General features: G+C 41.3%; 2 protein-coding genes across 3 annotated transcripts in view; one reads left to right on the forward strand and one right to left on the reverse strand.

The window, feature by feature from the left end:
* Positions 1 to 8,294: 8,294 nt before the first annotated feature.
* Positions 8,295 to 20,625, reverse strand: part of LOC130207105 (uncharacterized) — a 93,755-nt gene continuing 81,424 nt past the window's right edge. The window contains exons 1-4 of one of the 2 annotated variants that reach the window (XM_056435553.1): positions 11,202 to 11,284; positions 9,601 to 9,772; positions 9,150 to 9,277; positions 8,295 to 9,037 (exon numbers count right to left, since the gene is read on the reverse strand). In XM_056435553.1, coding sequence (XP_056291528.1) covers positions 8,720 to 9,037; positions 9,150 to 9,277; positions 9,601 to 9,772; positions 11,202 to 11,252 — 669 coding nt within the window. In that variant the 5' untranslated portion in view covers positions 11,253 to 11,284 and the 3' untranslated portion in view covers positions 8,295 to 8,719. Of the gene's footprint in view, positions 9,038 to 9,149; positions 9,278 to 9,600; positions 9,773 to 11,201; positions 11,285 to 20,625 lie in introns of those variants that run through there. The other variant, XM_056435554.1, reaches the window with a different exon arrangement.
* The window catches only part of ptk7b (protein tyrosine kinase 7b), a 90,302-nt gene continuing 80,356 nt past the window's right edge, over positions 10,680 to 20,625 (forward strand). The window contains exons 1-2 of the mRNA XM_056435544.1: positions 10,680 to 11,178; positions 11,294 to 11,460. Of these exons, the coding sequence (XP_056291519.1) occupies positions 11,340 to 11,460 (121 nt within the window). The 5' untranslated portion in view covers positions 10,680 to 11,178; positions 11,294 to 11,339. The remainder of the gene's footprint in view (positions 11,179 to 11,293; positions 11,461 to 20,625) is intronic.

The raw sequence follows: 20,625 nt of genomic DNA on the forward strand, positions 1-20,625 counted from the left end.
TGAAACAGAATACACACATTATATATATATATATGTATATATATACATGTTTATATATATATATTAGGGCTGTCAATCGATTAAACACAATGTAACTAATTAATCGCACATTTTGAAATTCATTAATCGCGATTAAAAGTTTTTTCTTTTTCTTTTTAAAGACCAAACTTCACACAGAGCTGTGTTTTCAAAGAGGCTCCTACATATAAAGTGCCAGCGAGGTATTTAATATTGTGTATGATAAATTGTTTCTTCAGTGAAACATCCAGATTAGTAAAGAAAAAGAAGTATATTTGAGACCCCATTGGTCCTGTCATTTTTAACATTAAACGACAGCAGAACCAGTGGCCTTGGTAAACTGACCGACATTCAAATATGTCCTGTTCACCCTCTGGAGGCTGGAGGCATGTTCTCCATTTTACAAAAAAATGTAAATTCACCTTTTAAAGGCGTTTGCATGTGACACATCCCCACGTGTTATACATCAAACATTCCAGAACAATCTCAGCTCTCTATATATTGAGGCACATTTGTCCTCGCGCCGTGTTCTCTGTCTTCTCTGACTGACAGGCTGCTAATGAGCCTCAACTGTGTGGTGGGAGGTCCTTTGTGATTTACTGAGTGTTCATTGGTTGTTTTTTTCGCAAAATGTTGACAGACAAACGGATTGACAAATCACGTTGAAGGTTTCGTGTGACGAGTTCTTTCCGCGCCACGTCACCCGACACGTCGCCCCTCCGTTCCTCTGTGTATCAGAGGGGGCAGTGTTGCCAGGTCCGCGGTTTTCCCGCGGAATTGGGCTACTTTTGAAGTGTTGCCGCGGATTGAATTTTTTGTCCGCTGGTTCGGGTAGACCTATTTTGCATGCAAATTACATGAATATCTTTAAATAAAAATCCATATTTTAAATGAAATAATTTATTTATACCCAAATCCTACCAAACTGACTCCAGATCAGCACGTACAGACATGGACATGGACACGCCCACATACACACACGGCACTCACAGAGCTATATTTTACTTATGATAATATACTGTATCTAATTACAAAAGGCCATTTTAGGACCTAGGTGAAATAACTGTTTAGGGAAAACTGCTTTTAATGCTGGCATACTAAACATTTGGTGTTACTTTGTAGATATTACATACATTTGGCAATGATAGCAATGCTGTTGGACTTTAAAAGCAGTGTATATGGTTTGGCATGGGCATATTTTGAGTTCTGATATTGGGCTGGTTTTTGGGCTGGTTTTATTGGCCATTGGGCTGGTTTTGGGCTGGTTTTGTCACACAGACCTGGCAATCCTGGTTACAGGAGACAATCTGTGTGAAGACATGGACCTGGACTCAATCTGGCAAAGCTTCCATGTGTTATGCAGTAGTGTGTACACTCAAAGAAATGACTCATTGGATGAACTCAATTAAATTGTTGGCAGGTTTTCCATCCAATAATTATATGCAACTCCAACTCAAATTTAGCACATCAGTGCAATAAAATGTAATTAAGTTAGTCCAACTCATTTGTATCAAATACATCTCAAATAAAATAACGATATTCATTAAATTAAATAAATTTGTGTTTGTCCAACTCAAAATATAAACTAACTAACTAACAAAATATGCAAAGTCCACAAAGAAGGAATGCCCCAACTGGGAATTGAACCCACGGGCTTTCGCGCCACGGCCGTGTATAGTAGTCCTTAACTTTCCTTAACTTTTCCCATTCTTCGCGCCAGAGCCGTGTATAGTAGTCCTTAACTTTCCTTAACTTTTCCCATTCATTCTCTATGGTAGTTCTTATCACTACCGATGCGATATAACTTTGGCCACACGTGGGATTTTGGGGGCGCTGTTTCCCCCCTGGACACGAGGCAAAGAGACCCGTATGTTCCCCTTTGAGTGAGAGACAACCTGCAGCAGCACACGCACCTGAGGCTCGCGCAGCATCTTTTCGCAGTTCTTTTTCGGACCAACAGTTACACGTAAGTACGCCGCATTTTGTTAATGAAGTTACTTCATGAACGGTTCTCAGTTGTATATGTTGGTCAACTGCTTCTATAGTTTACTTTACTTGTGTTGGTTAGCATTGTAACACTGTGTGTTGTTAGCACCGTGCGGTTAGTATTGAATGGGACGTATTTAATGAATATTGTTGTGTGTGTAACGTGGTCAACATCAACAGGAACTCATTGACTTGTCTTTATGAATAATATTAGTTTGAATGGGTAATTACTACAGTTCCCCACGTTTAAGATGGGTTCAAGTTCTATGACAATGCTTCAGCAGAATAAAGAATAATAAGGTGGAAAACACTTAGTTTTTTTTGTCCGTCTGCCTATATCTGTGTAATAAATGAAGCTGTTACCTAGTTATTACAAATGCTCATCACTGTTAACGTGAGGGACTCTGTCTATGCGCTGCGTTGTGTTTTGCTGTGCACAGGAGATGATGAAGAAGACCACCAACTTCTTCCCAGGCAGGAAGACGGTGTCCTTCAGAAAGGGCCCATCGGGTCATCTGCGGCAGGATCCCTCCGATGAGGCCATGAGGATGAAAACCGATCCCTCGCTTCAGGACAAGTCTCCTGCTCAGCTCCAGCATCATGTGAGCACCAATGCTCTGTCCTTCAGCGGGGAGGAGATGTGTCCGACCGGCAGGAGGTGATGGGGGAGTACGGCCCACCCCCTGCAGCCACATCTAGAACTCTAGGTCAGCTCGCTAACACATACAGCTCTGTAGTGACCATGTACCACACACACACCTCGTGTTCATGTTTCATCTCCCAGTGATGGAGGAGGAGCTGGAGAGAGAGATGTTGAATCTGTCTCCCTCTAAGTTCGACACTAGACTAAGTGGATCTACTCTAACAAACGGAGCTTTTTTAAATCGTACTGTACATGGTAACAATCTAATGTCATCGCCTGTGCTTTCAGGGCCCCCAGCAGCAGTCTCCAGAGCCCCGGATGTGTCTTCACCAACAGGGTTTTCTCCACCCGTGTGGAGGGAGGATTCGGTTTTCACCAGAGTCCTCCCTGCTATTACTATTCTTTGAAATAGTTTGTTATTGTGGCCGTGTTGTGGCCTGTTCTGATGTGCTCTTACTCTCCGACTAACTGAAGGATTTAACATGTCGCCTATGATGGTAAGTGTTTTCCTTTTTTTGCATGCTTTCTCTAGGCTGTCCCTCCAGGATGTGAACAAAAACCGTTCATACATGCCACATCTTTGATTGACAGGCTGTGTGCTATATATTGCTATTGTTTCTCTGCATTACCTGACAAACAAAATAGCAACTTAGAATTAAAGTAAAGGGTATTTTAAGTCTGAAAAAGCAGCAGGTAAATATACACTGAGAAGCATTAACACACTTTGTGTAAGGAAGATGACAAAGAGTTGTTGTTCCAGCCCACGGGACCAAGTCACCAGCTGCAGCGACTGTTTCCCTTGTGGCTAAAGCTTCAGTAAAAGGTTATTATTTAGTTTTGCTCCTCACGTTCCACCATCCTGAACGTCGTTCTCAATACGTGTCGTTTCTTTGTTTTTCTTTCGATCCCACAGCGAAGACTCTGCTGCCGGTCCCTCCTCAGCTGCTTGCCATCGCCCCTCAGCTTGTGAGGGAAGATCAGGAGCCCAACGTGTTGAGGCCAAGTGTGTCGTGCTCCTCGCCTCGCAGGGTGTTATAGAGTGTATATTAATCATGTATTGATAACATCTGCTGTTAACAATTAGTTTTTCACATCTGTTGTTCAAACTTTGTTCCAAAGCACATGCAAAGCCAGCGTCCCACACCTCTTCTGCAGAGCCGGGGATACGAAGTGACCACACATATATATATAGTTCGAGTAATACTTTTTTATTCATTTCATTTGTTTTACATTAATTCTTTGAGAGGATTTTAATTGTGTTCATTTTAGAATTCAGCTGTGTATTTTCAATAAAATATATTTAAATCATCCCTTTGACTGTCTTCACTTTCGTGGAATTAATACATGGAAAAATAAATAATACAATATTTAGATATGATCAGCTGTATACTTAATCATGTATACAATAAACATGTGTAAAATAAACATGTTGTGCCCTAATAAAAGTACATCTGAAGCATTATATTTAAAGATTAATATTATTTGCATTATTACTTTAGGGCTATAAATGATTCTATTTCGATTCTTTAATTTTAAGTAAGTGATGCATGCTAAACAAATGAAAGTTTATTATTGAGATTAAATGTAGGTGTCTTCTCACATTTTGGATAATTTAAAAATAAAATATACTCTTATTAAATTAGTTAAGGTGGGAATTGAAGAGCCTTTCGGCTCTCCAGCATGAAAAGTCTCCTACTGGTATACGCGGCTGGCCTCTGGCTTAGAGGCGACAGTGCTAGCCACTACACCACCGTACAGCCATGAAAATGTCTTCACCTCATGTAAACAACTGATTTTCAGCTGGCGCATGCGCAAAGGGTAGTCCTCAATGAAACACATTTATTTTGAGTTGATATGCACACCATCTAACCTAAATAAATCTAATAAATAAAAGTATTCATACATTTTGTGTTCCACCCATTCAATATAAATATCTTCGTTTTGTAATTGATTTATTTAAATGTATCAAACTATATTTAAATGTGTCACCTCTAAGAAGGGCTTGAATCGTTTTTTTGAGTGTAGAAGAAAATAAGCAATAGCCTACTTACAATTCATTGCCAGGTTTTTCAAAGCCTACAAAAGAAACAACAAAAGCAATTAGTTAAACTGCAAATAACTCCTCGTCAAGATGCATTTTTACGGCTAAAAAGCAATCAGTTTAATGGAAGATTTCACAGACAAATATGATTAAATGCTTATCCTAGATATAGATAGATAGATAGATAGACAAATAGATAGATAGAAGTCATAAATTGTCCGTAGGGAGATTGGCAGGGAGCTTAGTTTCAAACTTGCTATTGGTTATAATGGATGTCATTTCCAGTAAATATCACAAAATAAGAAATTATTAAGAAGTAAAAAATAAAAAAACGTTGTAGGCCGACCACATTCGCTGTGGCCGAGAAGTTCTCCATCATACGGTTGTGGTTGAATTATTCCTCGTTAAATTTAACCTAACATTACATTCACTCTGAACTCGGTGACAGTAGCGTTGTGTGACTGCAGTCAAGCCAGCTGCCACTTCGGAAAACACAGTCAAGCCAGCCCGCCCGATATTTTTCAGTACACGTATATACCAGGCATTACGGTACGAGCGTGTGAAAACTGTCTTCAGAATAAGAGCGAACTTCCGGTGAACGTGATATGACGAAACACGCCTTTAAATACAGATATAGTGATAGATTAAACTAATTGAAGAGATGAAAAATCACGAATTGTATGAATGATGAATACAATACATAAAAGAAGGTAATTATTCCAATATTGGATGTTCTGATTTAAAATGTCAAAATAAAAGATATAGAAAATCACATGCATGCGCAAATGTGTATCTAATTTCAGAATAGATTTAGAACAAAATGGTGCGTAGTTAAAAAATATTTTCACTTCTGATTCATGGTAGAGTACCTCAAGGTGTCACCCAGAGATAATCAAGACATTCTGACATTTGATTTCTAAATGAAAGCACTTCATAAAGAAAATAATATTAATATATTTTCAATATTTGATATTTCTTTCAAGCAGATCCTTACATTTCTTGAAAGAAATTACACTGCAGTCTTGTTATTAGTGACCTCTGCTAGCCCCATGATTATTTTCATGAGAAAAATAATCCGTGCGGATTTTGAATGAATTCAATTTAAAGTTAGCAAAAAATAAATATTATTAATATTATGCCAATATTTGAATTTTATTTAAAGCAAATCCTTAACTTTCTTGAAAGAAATTACACTGCAGTCTTGTTATTGGTGACCTCTGCTAGGCCCAGGATTATTTTCATGAGATATTACTGTGCGGATTTTGAATAAGAGTCCGCCTCGCTCATTTTTTAAAAGTAAAGCTTACTTGAGATAATAAGTTTAATAACTTTACTCACCAAAAAGTGTTCTTTACCAAGTTTCTTTAAGTAAGGTCAACAAAGTAAGCAGAAATGAGTAAAGCTCACTAAATTTTTTAAGTAAACTTTACTATTACATTTTACAGTGCAGGGATATAAAAAATACACAGAAAAAGACTTTATGCCCTGTCAAGTTGATGTCCACATCAAAAGGTTTGGACAGCACCATGTACAACAGCTACGAACACTTCACTTCTGTTGTGGATAAGCTGGAGTGATAATTGTCATGCACACACACTTTTGCATATTGTAAATATTTTAGATAGTCATGCACACATGTCTTTATTGTAAAATATATAATAAAGAAAGGAGTAAAGGTATCGTGTGAATGATTATGAATAAATAAAAATTCCATTTAATTCTAATTGGCCTTCAAGGAGGACGAGGGTGTATTGACCCTTGTGTTGCCTTAGGGTCATTTTGACCCGAATCAATATTACACCCTCCCCCCGCTTTAGGATTAATTTAACCCCATTCAATGTTTAATGTCGGTGTTCTTTCGGTAGTCAACAAACAAACATAAAGTGCCTCACACTTAAACTTGGAAAACAATATTAATTCTAATAATTTTCTGGAGGTTTTAATTGCTGGCGTCAAATTGAACCCAAAGGGTAAAATATGTTAGTAAATATAAAGGTAACAGGAGGGTGAAACATTGAATCGGGTCAAAATGACCCATAGGCGGGGGGAGGGTGTAATATTGATTCGGGTCAAAATGACCCTAAGGCAACACAAGGGTTAAAGAACAACTGCCCTCATATTGTAGTTGGAACGCCGGGCCCCATACGAGCGCTCGTCCGAAACAAGACACTTGACCTGAACAACGTCAAGCACTTGGTCCTCGATGAATGCGACAGTGTTAGAGCAGCTAAGTGAGTTTTTGTTAAATGGGTCTTCATTGAGTAAATGTATCGTGTGAATGATTATAAATAAATAAAAATTCCATTTAATTCATAATTATGTTTATGAAGTTTAAACTGTCTTAACTGTAGTCCTGTCGTGTCAGAAATATATATTTTAAACGTCAGTTTTTAGAGGCATTTTAGATTCAAATTGTCATGAGTTTGTATTTTTTGTTTGTTTAATTAGTGCATTGTTTACAGTCAATTGCTGTGCAGGAGCGCAGTGAGTCCCTACCACTGGTAACCCATTGCTCTCCCCTGAACAGATCTTGTCTATCTGGATCCTGTTGTGGTGCTCAGAGGAGACCCCCCCCCCCCCACCCTGTTGCTCCTTCTCACCTGCCTCACCCGGAGAGTCAGGCCGCCGCCACCGCTTTGACCTTTCACCGTGTGGCTCCGGCTCCTTTGTCCAAATGGGCACAGAGGCGATTTTTCTTTGTGGCTGTGTCCTGGCCTGCTGCCTGCAGCCATCCGGATCACAGCCACGGGGGGAGGGGGGGGGGGGTCTACATGCACTTCCTTGCCAGCAAGTTTCTGGAGGTCCATATGTCGTCTTTGATGGCTATGATGAGCAACCGATGGGTTTTTACCTTTGTTCGCCTCATACAGCACCAGCTTTGCTGTTAAGGACCTCCCTTACCGGCAAGTACGGGAATTATAAGGAGCCGGCCATTGCCCACTGGTCTATACGGCGGCGCTGCACTCCCAGAAAAGATGCCTCAGGCGCACCACAACCGGTCCCCAGGAGTGCATTACGGACCCGACCCGACTGGGAGGATCTCTTGAGCCACCATTCATGACAGTTGCTGGTTCTATTCTGTTTAGAGGAGCTTAATGGTTCACATTATGCCATTATAACAGTTTGCAAAATGTAAGTCTGCTCCTAATCAATCAGAGCCTAGTTAGTTAAGACTCCTGCTAAAAAAGTCAAAATGTCTACACAGTCAAATTGACTGAGTAAATTTTACTCAAATTGAATAAAATGTTACTCTAAAAAAGACAACATTTGGTCCCAGTCTAAATGGAGTAAAATGTACTCTTATGACAGAGTTAAACTTTCAGAGTTAAATTTACTCTATTTAGTGCAAGAATTTTACTCTACCTGATGATAATTCACTCCATTTAGTATAAAATAAAAACAAATCTACCCTAGTTTTACTCTGTGTAGAACTGAATTTTACTCAATATAGAAATCAAAATTATAAATGGTACATCATTTTACTCCAAATAGAATATATTATAAAGTAAATGTTACTCTCAAGAGTTTAACTTTATTATGAATAGAACAGAATTTTACTCACAATATAACTTTTTACACTCAGTCATTATACACTGCAAAGTTTTTAAAAAGGTGAAAAAAATAGATCAGAACCCAATACCTTAAGTGACACCTTTACTTTATTAAGTGTTCACAGGAAACAGTATGGCACAATATAAAAACTGGAGTCATGACTGCAAGACACCTGTAAATCGAATGCTTTGTGACAGAAAAGATCGTTGACAAACACAATATGAGGTCCGTCTGTTGTGTACAAAACTTGAAATGCATTAAAATGTTCGATGAGACATACCGTTTGTAGTGCAAAAGTAACAAAAAAACAATTTCTCATCCTTCACAACAGCATGGTGGATCTTATGAAAAACTGGCATGTCATAGTGAATTTTAACACATACAACTAAATTAGTATTTGTCTGAGAGCACTTACAAATGAAAAACAACATTTCAGAATACCTTAATTCTGTAATGGAGCCCTCACAGAAAAAATCTACTCAACGCAGCATCCGAGCCCTCAACTCTGCAACTCTAGGATTCACCTTGGTTGTATCAATATCGATTTCATAAATGGTTGTCTGAAGGAAGTTGTACACATTGACGAGATCGTGGTTGTACGAAGTGCCAAAGACAAAGTGAGCTTTGAAAAGCTCATCAAAACAAGCAAGAGAGCCAGATGACTTACAAGATATTGCATGTTTGTCAATGACAATGAAGTACTTGTGAATCACATTCCTCTGAGTTCCCACAGCAAGCAGGTATGGTTGAAGGCTGTCTGCGATTCCATCGAGATGCCCCTGGATGCTGGTCCCTGTCTGTGACAGAAGAAAAAGTTTGAGAAAACAGCTTTTTTTTTAAACGCCAAGAAAACGACAAAAAGATATGTGAGTGATATAGCTAGTGATGTTTCCTGTATGGCAGCCTTACCTCGATGAACTTCACAAGATACTCACTGGCTTGTCTGGCGGAGAGCTTTCCTGGTCTCTTGCGGCCTTGAGGTGACGGTGGCAGCAGGTGCACAAGGATCAAAATGGACGACATGTCACTGTCCCATCCTGAAAGAATAAAGTAATAATTAAAAACAAACACTTCCAGGATTACTTTAATACAAAAATCTAAACACTACTTTATGTACCAAAAAAAAGTCAGCACAAAGAGTGTTGCACTTCTAATGCTCCCATTTACAATAATAGAATAAATAGGCTTTATGCACAGCTCCACTACTTCCTGAATTTAAGCCAGCTCCTTTATTTCCTGTCTTACATTGTCGGACCAACTGATTAATCCAGCTGCATCAAGTGCTTTTTTCCGAAAAACATTAAATCTTATCACAACCAAAACAGAACAATAACAATATAATCCATTTATTTCGCCTCACCACTTTCGACTTCTGTTGTGGATTCAGCAGTCTGGACGAGGTACTGCAGATCATCTGACTGTGTGAGACCACGGCTTTGTTCAAGGACTTTTTGCTTGTAAATTGTGGGCCACTTCTCCAGGAACTTTGCAGAGATGGCATCATCAAACATCAAAGTAAAATCTTGCTCAATCTGCAGAATAGATGAAATCATGTTGTTAAATCTCCTTAGCTCATACAAATGTAATAGTCACTTTTTTCTAAAATACAAGTCAACAAGTTACAAGTTAAAATACAAGTTACAATGAAGTAAGTTGAAGAGAGAAATCTGGTGGACGGCTAAATGACACAGGTCAGAATAAGTGTGATGCGTCTCCAATTCTTCACTGCTCCCACTCTGTCGTGGTTAGATAACCAGCAGGCATCACTCCGGTATTACGAATACAACTAAGGAGGTCAAAAAGGATAATCTGGGTTTTTGGTGAGTCGTATGCGGGTTGTGTTGCTGAGTGTTTGTTTGTTTCATGTTTGGGCCCAAAGATCAACGCTTGATCCAGGATAATAAAAATAAATAAATAAACACTTCTTACATTAATACACATGTATATATTCATGTAGGTATATATATATGTATATATACATATATATATAATTAGTTTATTATGTTTTATTATATTTGAGTTATTATATAACTTATTTTTTTCTTCCATAATTCGAATTGTTTGCCCAATATGAAAGTGTTCTGCCTTCGTGCAGTTTAGCCTACAAGTGATCAGGTTGAACCAGGAGGTCGCAGTGTTGCATGACTTGTGCAGGCACAGTAAGCTGCACTTCAGGGAAATGATCTGACCTGCATTTCACACATTAATACAGGATATTTGATGTTTTCATTGAAACATAAATGAAATCATCCCTTTTTTGTGTACAGAACGATGGAATAGTACAAACTGTCTAAAGAAAAAAAAAGGGGGGGGGGGGGTACTTCGTTAATGTTTAACGAAACATCGCTAACATATGAGTGGCAATTAAATTGACTCGAAGAGGCTAATGTCTCCACATAACACAACAAATATCTATACAAAAAATCAAACAATGGTAAACAAATATTTTTAGAAAGTACGGATACAAATGTTGATAAAACGTGGAAGAAAGCAGACATTTATTTTGAAAGTCCCCACAGGAACTCCTGTGTATTGTTTCAGCTCACTTAACGCTGAGTGTAAAAAAAAAAAAAAATCACACAGGCGAGTGGGAGGAAGACAACTTAGAAACACCGCGGAGCGAAACTCCCTCTCGTTGCAGACCGAACTGGCCCGGCGGTTGGCGGCTCTGGACACAGGCAGAAGGTGGCTACACACACCGGGTTGTAATGAACCACAGCGGCCTAAACCCGCCCCAGCCCTCCGCTCCGTAAGCTGTCTGGAAGCTTAAACTTCGCCTCAAACTTTCGGCGGGTCTGTGCTCGCTCTGCCGTGTGTATCTAGCCGGCCTGTAAACCAAGGCGTCCGTGCCCCACATGTCTCTGCCTCGTCCCTGCTAAGTTTCCACAAACAACCAGGTGACCAGGGCCACCTTTGACTTCCCTGGAGACCCGCGCAGGTAATGGGGTGGGGGTTGTTTACCTGCACGCACACTGTGACGCTCGGATATCGCTCTCCCTTTTTTTTTTCCATCCGTCGTCCCACTTTTGCCAACCCTTACGGCTGTCCCGTAGCTGACGGAGAACAGAACCCGAGAGCCGCGGAGCACAAGGACGGATCATGGATCTACCCAAAGACCGCGAGACCCGGCGGGGGGAAGGCAGGAGAAACCCCGCGGCGATGAACAGGAGAAAAGCACGGGTGGAGACTACGTACCTCGTCGGTATTATCTGCCTCCAAGGTAGGTACCTAACTACCGTACAGTTCAGTCACGCAGTACGCATTCACTTGTGTTTTATTTTGATGCATTCAGAGGCTGGAGAAATAAATACATAAAAGAAAAAGACAAAAACTGAAGAACACGGCATTGACCTCCATGATTTTATTCAGTGCTAGTTGTTGCTGGCTTAAGTTAGTCCTCTCTGTGCTTTCTGGCTGCACTGGGAGAGACCTAGAATAATTGCTCCAGAGACAGAAAGACAAACACACACAAACACCGCTGCTTTTCCCCATCCACTTTAAGGATGTTTAAACTACATTACATGTGTGGAGGGTCAACGGAGGAAGGGGACACTCCTCCCCCATTGACCCCAATTTGGGAGGGGAGGAGAACAATTCAGGCCTCTGGTTTAAAATGACTGATCATCCACACATTTTAACTAGAAGGAGAAGAATAACTAAAATACCCAAATCCAGTTTGTTCACATGTTACTCAATGTGTAATCTGGAGCAGGGGAAAGGTAGGTCTCCATCCATCACATTATGCATTTCCCGGATCATTCCTCCATCCTCACACACACAACACATTAGACACACCGTTGTGATTATCATATTCATAACTCTGTTTGCATGTTTAAACTGCCCCACTGTGGCATGCTCATGGGTGCCATTCATATGTACTAGTGGGGAGCAGTGCTGGGAGTTCTTCCAAAAATTAACATTTACATTGTTGCACATTGTTGGAAGCTTCTTTTTTTTAAGTCCATAACCTCGGCTGCAGGATGAGAGAAGACAGCCACGTGAAGATTCTTCCTGGTTTTTTTCGAGGAATGCTCTTATCACAAATGGATCCGGCTCATTAACTCACCGCTCATCATGTCAAAACAGTCTGTTTTATCTGATCCCCACATGTAGACTGAAACGTAGACGAGCACAGATTGTGTTTTCGCTGTGCCTTCAACACAGTTGCGATAGCCAGATTGGCTGAGAAAAAATTCCTTTAAATTGAAGTGTCTGTCTGTTGCCCCCCACCCTCCAATCTTCTCAGGGTGCCCACTTTGGAATGAATGTGTCCTCTGTGTGCAGGGGAGATGGAGGCTGCTGCTGCGGGTTTGTGTTTATAAGATTCATGAATAGAGCCAAGCCAGGTACTGTCATGGCAGCCTTGTGTTTTAGAAATGTCCTTTAATTTTTTTCTTTTTTTAAGGGCTGTGGTTTGAAACACTGCAAGGGCAAGGAATATATATACCTTTTTGTTTACAGTGGCTTTATTACCACATGAAGCCTTCCAAACGAAACGCACCACGTTTCTGGATGCTAGTCTGATCTGATGTGGTCAAATATTTACCCAGACCTTTATTTTTAGCTTAACAGTAATGGTTCTGTTTTGCTCCCCCGCCTATGTCTTTGGGTTTTCTGGATCTTGATCTGGTTTCTATCTGTGGGCTGACCAACGCTGTGCGCCTCAAGCAGCTCTTGAACAGATGAAAGTTACTTGTGGAGTGAGTGTCCATAATGTTAATGCAGCAACTCTCTTCCCCTTTCCGCCTCCCCTTTTCTTCCGCCCTTCCTCTTTCTGCAGTGTGTCTTTCATTCCTCTCTTCATACCCACCCAGTCATGCTTCATCGAGGCAATCGCAATCCTGGAGTATTTATGTGAAGAAATAAACGGGCTTTTTGCCTGGGTAGATGCACATGGTTTCGGTAAGATCCTCACACACTCGCCTCCTTCTCAGACCCCTCCTCTTTTATCTCTCACTCCCTCGTGGTGTGGCCAGAGAAGATCTGCATTTCACCTACCCTTCCGCATGAGAGGCGTGCGATGAGATTTCGTAATGGAATTCGATAGCGAGTCCATATTTACTGTTCGTGTGGTTCTGTGGCCCGCTGTAAAACCAGACACTCAAACTTCATTGCAGGAGGAGAAAACCACAGTGTGTGTAAATTGGATTTGTTGTCCGGTCAACAAATGGATGGTGACCAGTATTTTACTAAGCGGGTGGTTCCGCTGCTTTTATTAGACTGTCCCTGAAGCCAATCTGCAGCACGTGTCCCCTTTCATCTGGAGAGCTGCTCTGAGCAGATACCTTGAGGGTATTTTCCTGTATATTTACTAGGGCTGTGAAACGATTAAAATTTTTAATCGGGTTAATCACAGGTTTTTGTGGATTAATCATGATTAATCACATATTACCGATATTCTCGGTATATTTTGTGAGAACATAGAGATTTATGACAAAAGACGGATATATACATTTATACATTCTTCTATACCAGTGGTCGCCAACCCGTCGATCGCGATCGACCGGTCGATCTCGGAGACGTTCCCTGTCGATCTCCAAAATCAAATGAAAATAAATTCAGAAACACATTGTTCCTTGTTTTCGAACATTTTCTGAAGTGTCTTCTGAAACATTTTCATTCTGACTGGAAGATTGACGTCAGAAAACATCTCCGCCTGATTCATGAACGCCTGAAAACGGGTTCTCTGACAGCCGTGTTCTCAGCTGTGCGCCCGTAAGAGGGGAACGTACCACTACAGGTGAGGCGCAGGGGGAAATAGAGAAACACCATTATTGATAACTTCACATATTACACAAGCTCAAAGTACACCGACATAAAACTAAGTCATCAATAAATAAATGTTGAAATGCCTGTACCTTCGTGTACATGTTTACGTTAAGGCATTAACAGGTTACGCCTGCGCATGCGCGACAGCCGAGATTCTTGGCGACTTGCCAGGTCTTACCTCCGTGAGTTGGGCGTTTCTGCTGTTGTCCTTCAAAACAAAAGCTCAACATTTAGCTTTTTTTTTCCTTGTCTGATGGAGCAATCTGGTTTACTTGAAAGTGATTGCAATTGTATTTATTCTATTATTTGAAAAAGCATAGATGCAGAGTTCAGTCACAGCCATAACACTGACTGGAGTCACATGACTTGATGGCATTATGATGAGAGCTGAACTTACATGAGTTGCACTGACTGATCATGTTGTCAGTGTTGTGTTGTAATTGGATTGGATTCAATTTATTGTCATTGCTAGAGTCCAGGTACAGAGGCAACGAAATGTAAATAAATACAACATTTATATTGGTAGTTCATCCAGCTGCTCATTGCAAATGTGTTTTTTCTTGTTCATATATTGTGCTGTTAACAAATATCTTACTTGTTATATTACACTTAAATTCTGTGTTCCTGGTCACATCAATTTGAACGCTGGACCAAAATGACAATTAGGCCAAATAAAAAGTTGTAAGTCCAGTCTGGACCGTCGTTTTCTCTCAACGCCTCAATAGGTAGATCTTGCCGGTCATGAAGGCGGAGGTCAGTGATCTTGGGCTCAAAAAGGTTGGTGACCACTGTTCTATACAATGGTGCTGCAACTCAGCAGTTATTTAGCAGTTTTCTTCCATATGGAACATTAATACATCTTCATCCTAAACAGAATGTTTAACCCTCCTGTTACCTTTCGGGTCAATTTGACCCCATTCAATGTTTAATGTCGGTGTTCTTTGGGAACAATTTGACCCCAGGCTGTTTTTCACTGTGTCAAACATATAAGAAATATCAACTTCTTTATTTATTTAAAGGGCTATTTAGGTAGTCAACAAACAAACATAAAGTACCTCACACTTAAACTTGGGAAGCAATATTAATTCTAATAATTTTCTGGAGGTTTTAATTGCTGGGGTCAAATTGACCCCGAGGGTAAAATATGTTAGTAAATGTAAAGGTAACAGGAGGGTTAAACAGAACATTTTTCTCTTGTTTGTCAACCATTAACTCCACCATGATACAATCTAAAGGCCTCTAGTCTTCCTCTAGCAGCTGCTGAGGCAAACTGACTGTGTGGGTTTTCTTCATGAACTGGGCCGTGATGAAAGGGACAGCGGGGACACCGCTGCAAAGCTGAAACCTCACCGGCCCGGACAGGTGGACAGATTGACAAGTGACTTTTTTTTTGCTCGGTCCCGATGCGCGCGCACGGAGCTCTGTGGCGTGCGAGACGGAGATCGATAAGTGTTAACGCAACGCGAAGAGACAGAAATGACATGCTGCTGTGGAGATACGATCAACAACAGACGTTTAGTTTAATAAAAGAACAAAGACGTGCTATAGAGAACATGTCAGGGGGCGGGCCAATCTCTTTAATGTCATGCGATCTACCAACACTACGTCGCGATCGACTGGCAGGTCGCGATCGACGTGTTGAGACCCCTGATCTACAGGAAGTAAAAGTCGTAACAAGGTTTCCGTAGGTGAACCTGCGGAAGGATCATTACCGATGAACAGACCGTCTGCATGAGAGCGGACAGAGTTCAGATTGAAGTGGTGTATTGGAAGCTCATTTTGCAAGTGACTTTTTTTTCGTCCCGACGACCAACAACAGACGGATTGGAAGCTCATTCTGCGCATGCGTTAAATGCGTAAAAAAAAAAAAACTAGTTAAACCTGAAATTGAATTAACTGAGTTAACGCGTTATTTTTCACAGCACTAATATTTACCTCTATTTTGGCTGAACACCAGACCCGTTTCTCTGAGATACTCCTGATTTAAGAAGTAATCAAAAGGTTGATGCCTAAATGAACACAGGAATATATTGTGTGGGTTGGAATTGTCTGTTTATTGTGGAGTGGCTATTTACAATCCTGTGGTGGACTGTTGGGATTTAAAAAAATCATATTTGAGTGGATTACAGGGAGGCGCGTGGTGTGAGATATTTTGTGCCCAGCTGTTGAAGCAGTAAACTGCTATAACTATATTCATACATCATTATGTTTTTATCATGTTCCAAGCCTATTTTTAAGAAGAGGGTTTTTCTTTTAAATCCAACTATCCATATTAATGATTTTAGTTTTTCTTTTTTTCACCACACCATTTGATTGTGATGTCTTGTATATTTCACTAATTGTACTGCTGAGGTTGGATTTTCCATGAACATCTGTACACAGTATTGCAACATCGGATGCATACCCCTACAAGAGCCCTGCATGTGCTTTGTATTTCATCCCGTTTCGTCATGACAGAGAAAGGAAACGATTTGTGGCTTAATTATTATTACATTTTTTAAAATATAGTTTGCGTCAGTGCCTAGCCAGGATTCAATGTCACCAGCTATCGAATCGAAGTCTTGGCGTGATATCATCTTGTGTTTTCTGCACTGAAACCGATAATCCAACCAGTTTGTTTATTTGGTCTGAACAAACTTCATCTGGAAAATGATTCCTCGACAACATCAACTTCAATTCGGCAACATCACACAGTAGTTTCTGGTCTTTTATTGTTTTGGTTTATGTCGTCAGACGAGTATTCCCCTTTATGTGAGGATACAGTGGGAGGTAAGATGCGTACACACAGCCATTATTGTCATCTGCCAGGGTGGCTTCAAGGACAGTCGAAGCCAACTGCGCTCAGAAGTCAAGCGCAGCGGTGAAACAAAGCGGTGAGCAGAAAAAGAAGAGGTTGAATAACAAGATTTAGTTCTCTGTGTGTTCGCACACATCACAGCGTTTGAGTGGTCGCACACATTGTGAGACTATGGGGGGAGGATTTCTCAAGTTCTTCAACGGCTCTGGTTTCTGGTCATTTATCAGACTATGTTTATTCAGGTTTAGGTGAAGCTCTTTTAAACTTGAGAGTCCTCTTTTCTGCCCAGTTGGTCTGTACACAGGGCTCCATCACAGAGGGCTCTTTTCTCAGGGGGAGGATCTTCTTGCACTAATGGTGACCCAATCACCCCAAAATTGATGCTTGACACTGGTCTGCCATCTTTGAAGATCTTGAAGAGACTTTTTTTGTTTCTAAAATGTGTTTATTGGGTTATAAAAAAAAAAATCCTGGATCAATGGTTGCCAGCAGCACTTTAGCCAGATCCGAGGGAGACATTAGTGAAAGAAACCCGGGTCACTGTCATTGAAACTTATAAGACGAAGTGCCGGCAATTTTTTTAGTTTTTCCCCCCCACATCAAATGGGCAGGACGTCTATCTGCTCATTTGCGCAGGAAGACTGAATTTCCCTGAAGCTTCTGCAGTCGGACTGGAAAGTAACTGCAGTTCATAATGCCCGCTGCCCTCTGTGCCACCCCTCCTTCTCCTCGTTGGCTCCTTGTCATCAATAAAGCCAAATAAACATGGAACTGCAGGGACGGAGCTCCTGGCTTTAAATGATGATTGCTGCCCCTAATCACCCATGTTCTCAAGCTGCTGTGTGTTTGTGAGCGTACGCGTGTGAGCATTGGTTCTTGTTTAGCTGGTTTCTGCTTCTGGACCCTGTGGTTGTGATTGGAGATCCCCCTTCCCTGTCGCAGTAGGTCCTCGCGGTTGCCAGTCTCATCTGGAGGGATCTCTGTTGTTTGTTGACTCGCTGCCTGCATGTCTCCTGTCTAGGCTGGAGGAGCGGTGAGGTCTGCACACCCACCACCACCGCTGCTGCCAATTTTGTTGTTTCACTCGGACACATATTTATCTTTCCACCTTTCCTCTTTTGTTATATTCAATTAATTCAAATTTTTTTGTATAGCCCAATATCACACATTACAAATTTGCCTCAGAGGGCTTTACAATCTGTACACATATGAAATCCCTGTCCCAGGACCTCGCATCGGATCAGGAAAAACTCCCAAGAAATAGAAGAAACCCTTTCAGAGGGAAAAAAGGGAAGAAACCTTCAGGAGAGCAACAGAGAAGAATCCCTCTCCAGGATGGACAGAACAATAGATGTCATGTGTACAGAAGGAATCATTACAGAGTTAAAACACATTCAATGAGTATGACCGAGTGTATGAATAGTTGGTAGTCGGCATGGACCATGATCCAGACCTCCACAATCCATCAGACAGATGGAGGTAGAGATGAAGAGTGGGCGGGGCATCAGCAGGGCCATGGCATCAGACCCAGCCAGGTCCAATAGACCCTATGAGACGTGAAGTCACAAGAACCCCGAGGAGGAAGCAGAGTTAATAATGTGCAATGGAGGGATGAAAATTCATCCATAAGTAGAGAGAGAAGAGGAGATAGGTGCTCAGCGTATCCTAAAACGTCCCCCAGCAGCTATAAGCCGATAGCAGCATATCTAGGAGCTGAACCAGGGTAAACCTGATTCAGCCCTAACTATAAGCTCTGTCAAAGAGGAAAGTCTTAAGTCTACTCTTAAATGAGGTGACTGCCTCCCTGACTGAAGGTTGAAGCTGGTTCCATAAAAGAGGAGCTTGATAACTGAAGGCTCTGGCTCCCATCCTACTTTTTAAGAATCTTCTATGGCATTTCCAATTACTTCCTGTCATGCTTCATTGAATAGTTTGCTAAAAGAGCTTAGTAATTCACCACATCTTATAGCTCCTGAAAAATCTCTTCTCAGTATTGCACAAATGCAAATGATCCCAATTGTTTCAAATGTCTTAAAGGAGCTCATAATTAAAACTGCATGCGGCGATGTGTAGAGCTGCAACAGTTAAGTGGCAGAAAATTCATAAGAAGAAGAAAAAAGTACTGCGAAACATTTACTAGTTCCAGCTTGTCAAATAAGACGATTTGATGCTTTTCCGTGCTGAAACTTTATTTATTTATTTGGTCAAACAAACGGGATGTTGTTGTTTCACTATATTCTGACAAATAGATAATACATAACTAAAGTAATTTTAGTTGCAGCAGAAGTGGTGAGTTTTATTAACGGAAGCAGTACATGTGTACGATTTAGCTTCGTCCCTGGTCCCGATGTCGTTGCTTGGGTGTAACCAGGTGGATGGTGGTTCTAGTTGAAGCCAAGAGCGGTAAAGTCAGCGACCTTTCAGTAATGACACATCATTGTCCTTATCAGATATCAGTTGCTGACATCTGCTGACCGTCTTTAACCTCAACACCGTCTTAATCGGTAGTTGCCGGATCACTTATCTGCTATTGGCGATAACCTGTGGTTTCATGTTCACTTTAAAATGATATAGATGTTATTGTTGGTTCACCACTCAGATATAACCGACCCCGACAGTTGTAAATCCTTACGACAACTCCATCCCCACCCCAGCGGGGCAGGTGTAAGGCCCTGGGGAGGGGAGACAAAATCCCTGTTTTGTTCCCACGTCGGTGGCGAAGCATGCGCAGCACTGCCGTCGCATTCAAATACATCTGATCGAAATGTGCAGGAATGCCTCATTTGGCTTCAGCCCATTTGAAGCGGAGTGGGGGCGGAGAGAGCAGGAGAGGAGGAGAGGAGAAAGGCGTCTGGCATTAACTCTTTGTGTCCCGAGGCTGAATTAACTCATCATAGCAACGGGCCACAGGCAGAGTGAGATCAGGCAGCTCTCAATCAGTCCTCAACTCCTCCCCGCCACACCAGCAGGTTTAGACAGGCTGAAAAGGCCACTGGTGTTTAATGGATATACAGGGGGGGTGGGGGGTTGATCCTCTGATGAACGGGCTCGGCTGTCTACAACTGATCCTGCCGAGGGTCAGTTGTAGCAGGCAGTTGTTGTTGTTTGGAGAGAATATACTTCAGTAGTTTGCGATGTTCCGTATCATCCAGTGAGCTCTGCCATGTTTTGTCCCCTCGTTGTGCTGCTCCGTCCTGCCAGGGGGCCCGATCCGTTTCCATGGCAGCCTGCGCAGCGTTCACCTCCCGGTCCTGGTACCCGACTCAACCTGCACAGCTAGGATTTATCTCTGCGCCATGGATCTAGCATAATGTATGTGTTAAGCCAGTGGCTCCATCAGCTCTTGGCGTGGGGAGCCTGTGAATGTTTTAGAGCTTTCCGGTTCCCCCCTTTTAATCCTACCTCGTACTTTTTGGATATGAACCAAGTTGCCTATCACTGCTGGTGTTCTCCCAGGCTACAGGAGGAGCACAGTTGTTTATTTTCAATCGTTTATCACAAAGAAGAATGTCCCACCACAACAATATTTCTTCAAAGAAGTTTCCTTTTGGAATTGCCCCTGAAAGGAATGTGGGAATGTAAAAAACTTACTCCAGAGAAATATTTGTGATATGGCTCAATCGGAGATTTCTTTGTGTTTTGCAAGAACATGTTGACTAAACAGGAATGGCTGATACTTCTTGCCCGGATCAAGTACATCTGTGCAAGCTGAAAACACTCGACACAAAAGATGTGTACACACATTGACACCGTATTAAAAAGAGTAATTAATTCCTTTTCTCATTTAGGAAATCTGTGGTCATATGCAAGCTAGTAATC

The sequence above is a fragment of the Pseudoliparis swirei genome, chromosome 17 (assembly GCF_029220125.1).
Source record: "Pseudoliparis swirei isolate HS2019 ecotype Mariana Trench chromosome 17, NWPU_hadal_v1, whole genome shotgun sequence".
NCBI classification, from domain to species: domain Eukaryota; kingdom Metazoa; phylum Chordata; class Actinopteri; order Perciformes; family Liparidae; genus Pseudoliparis; species Pseudoliparis swirei.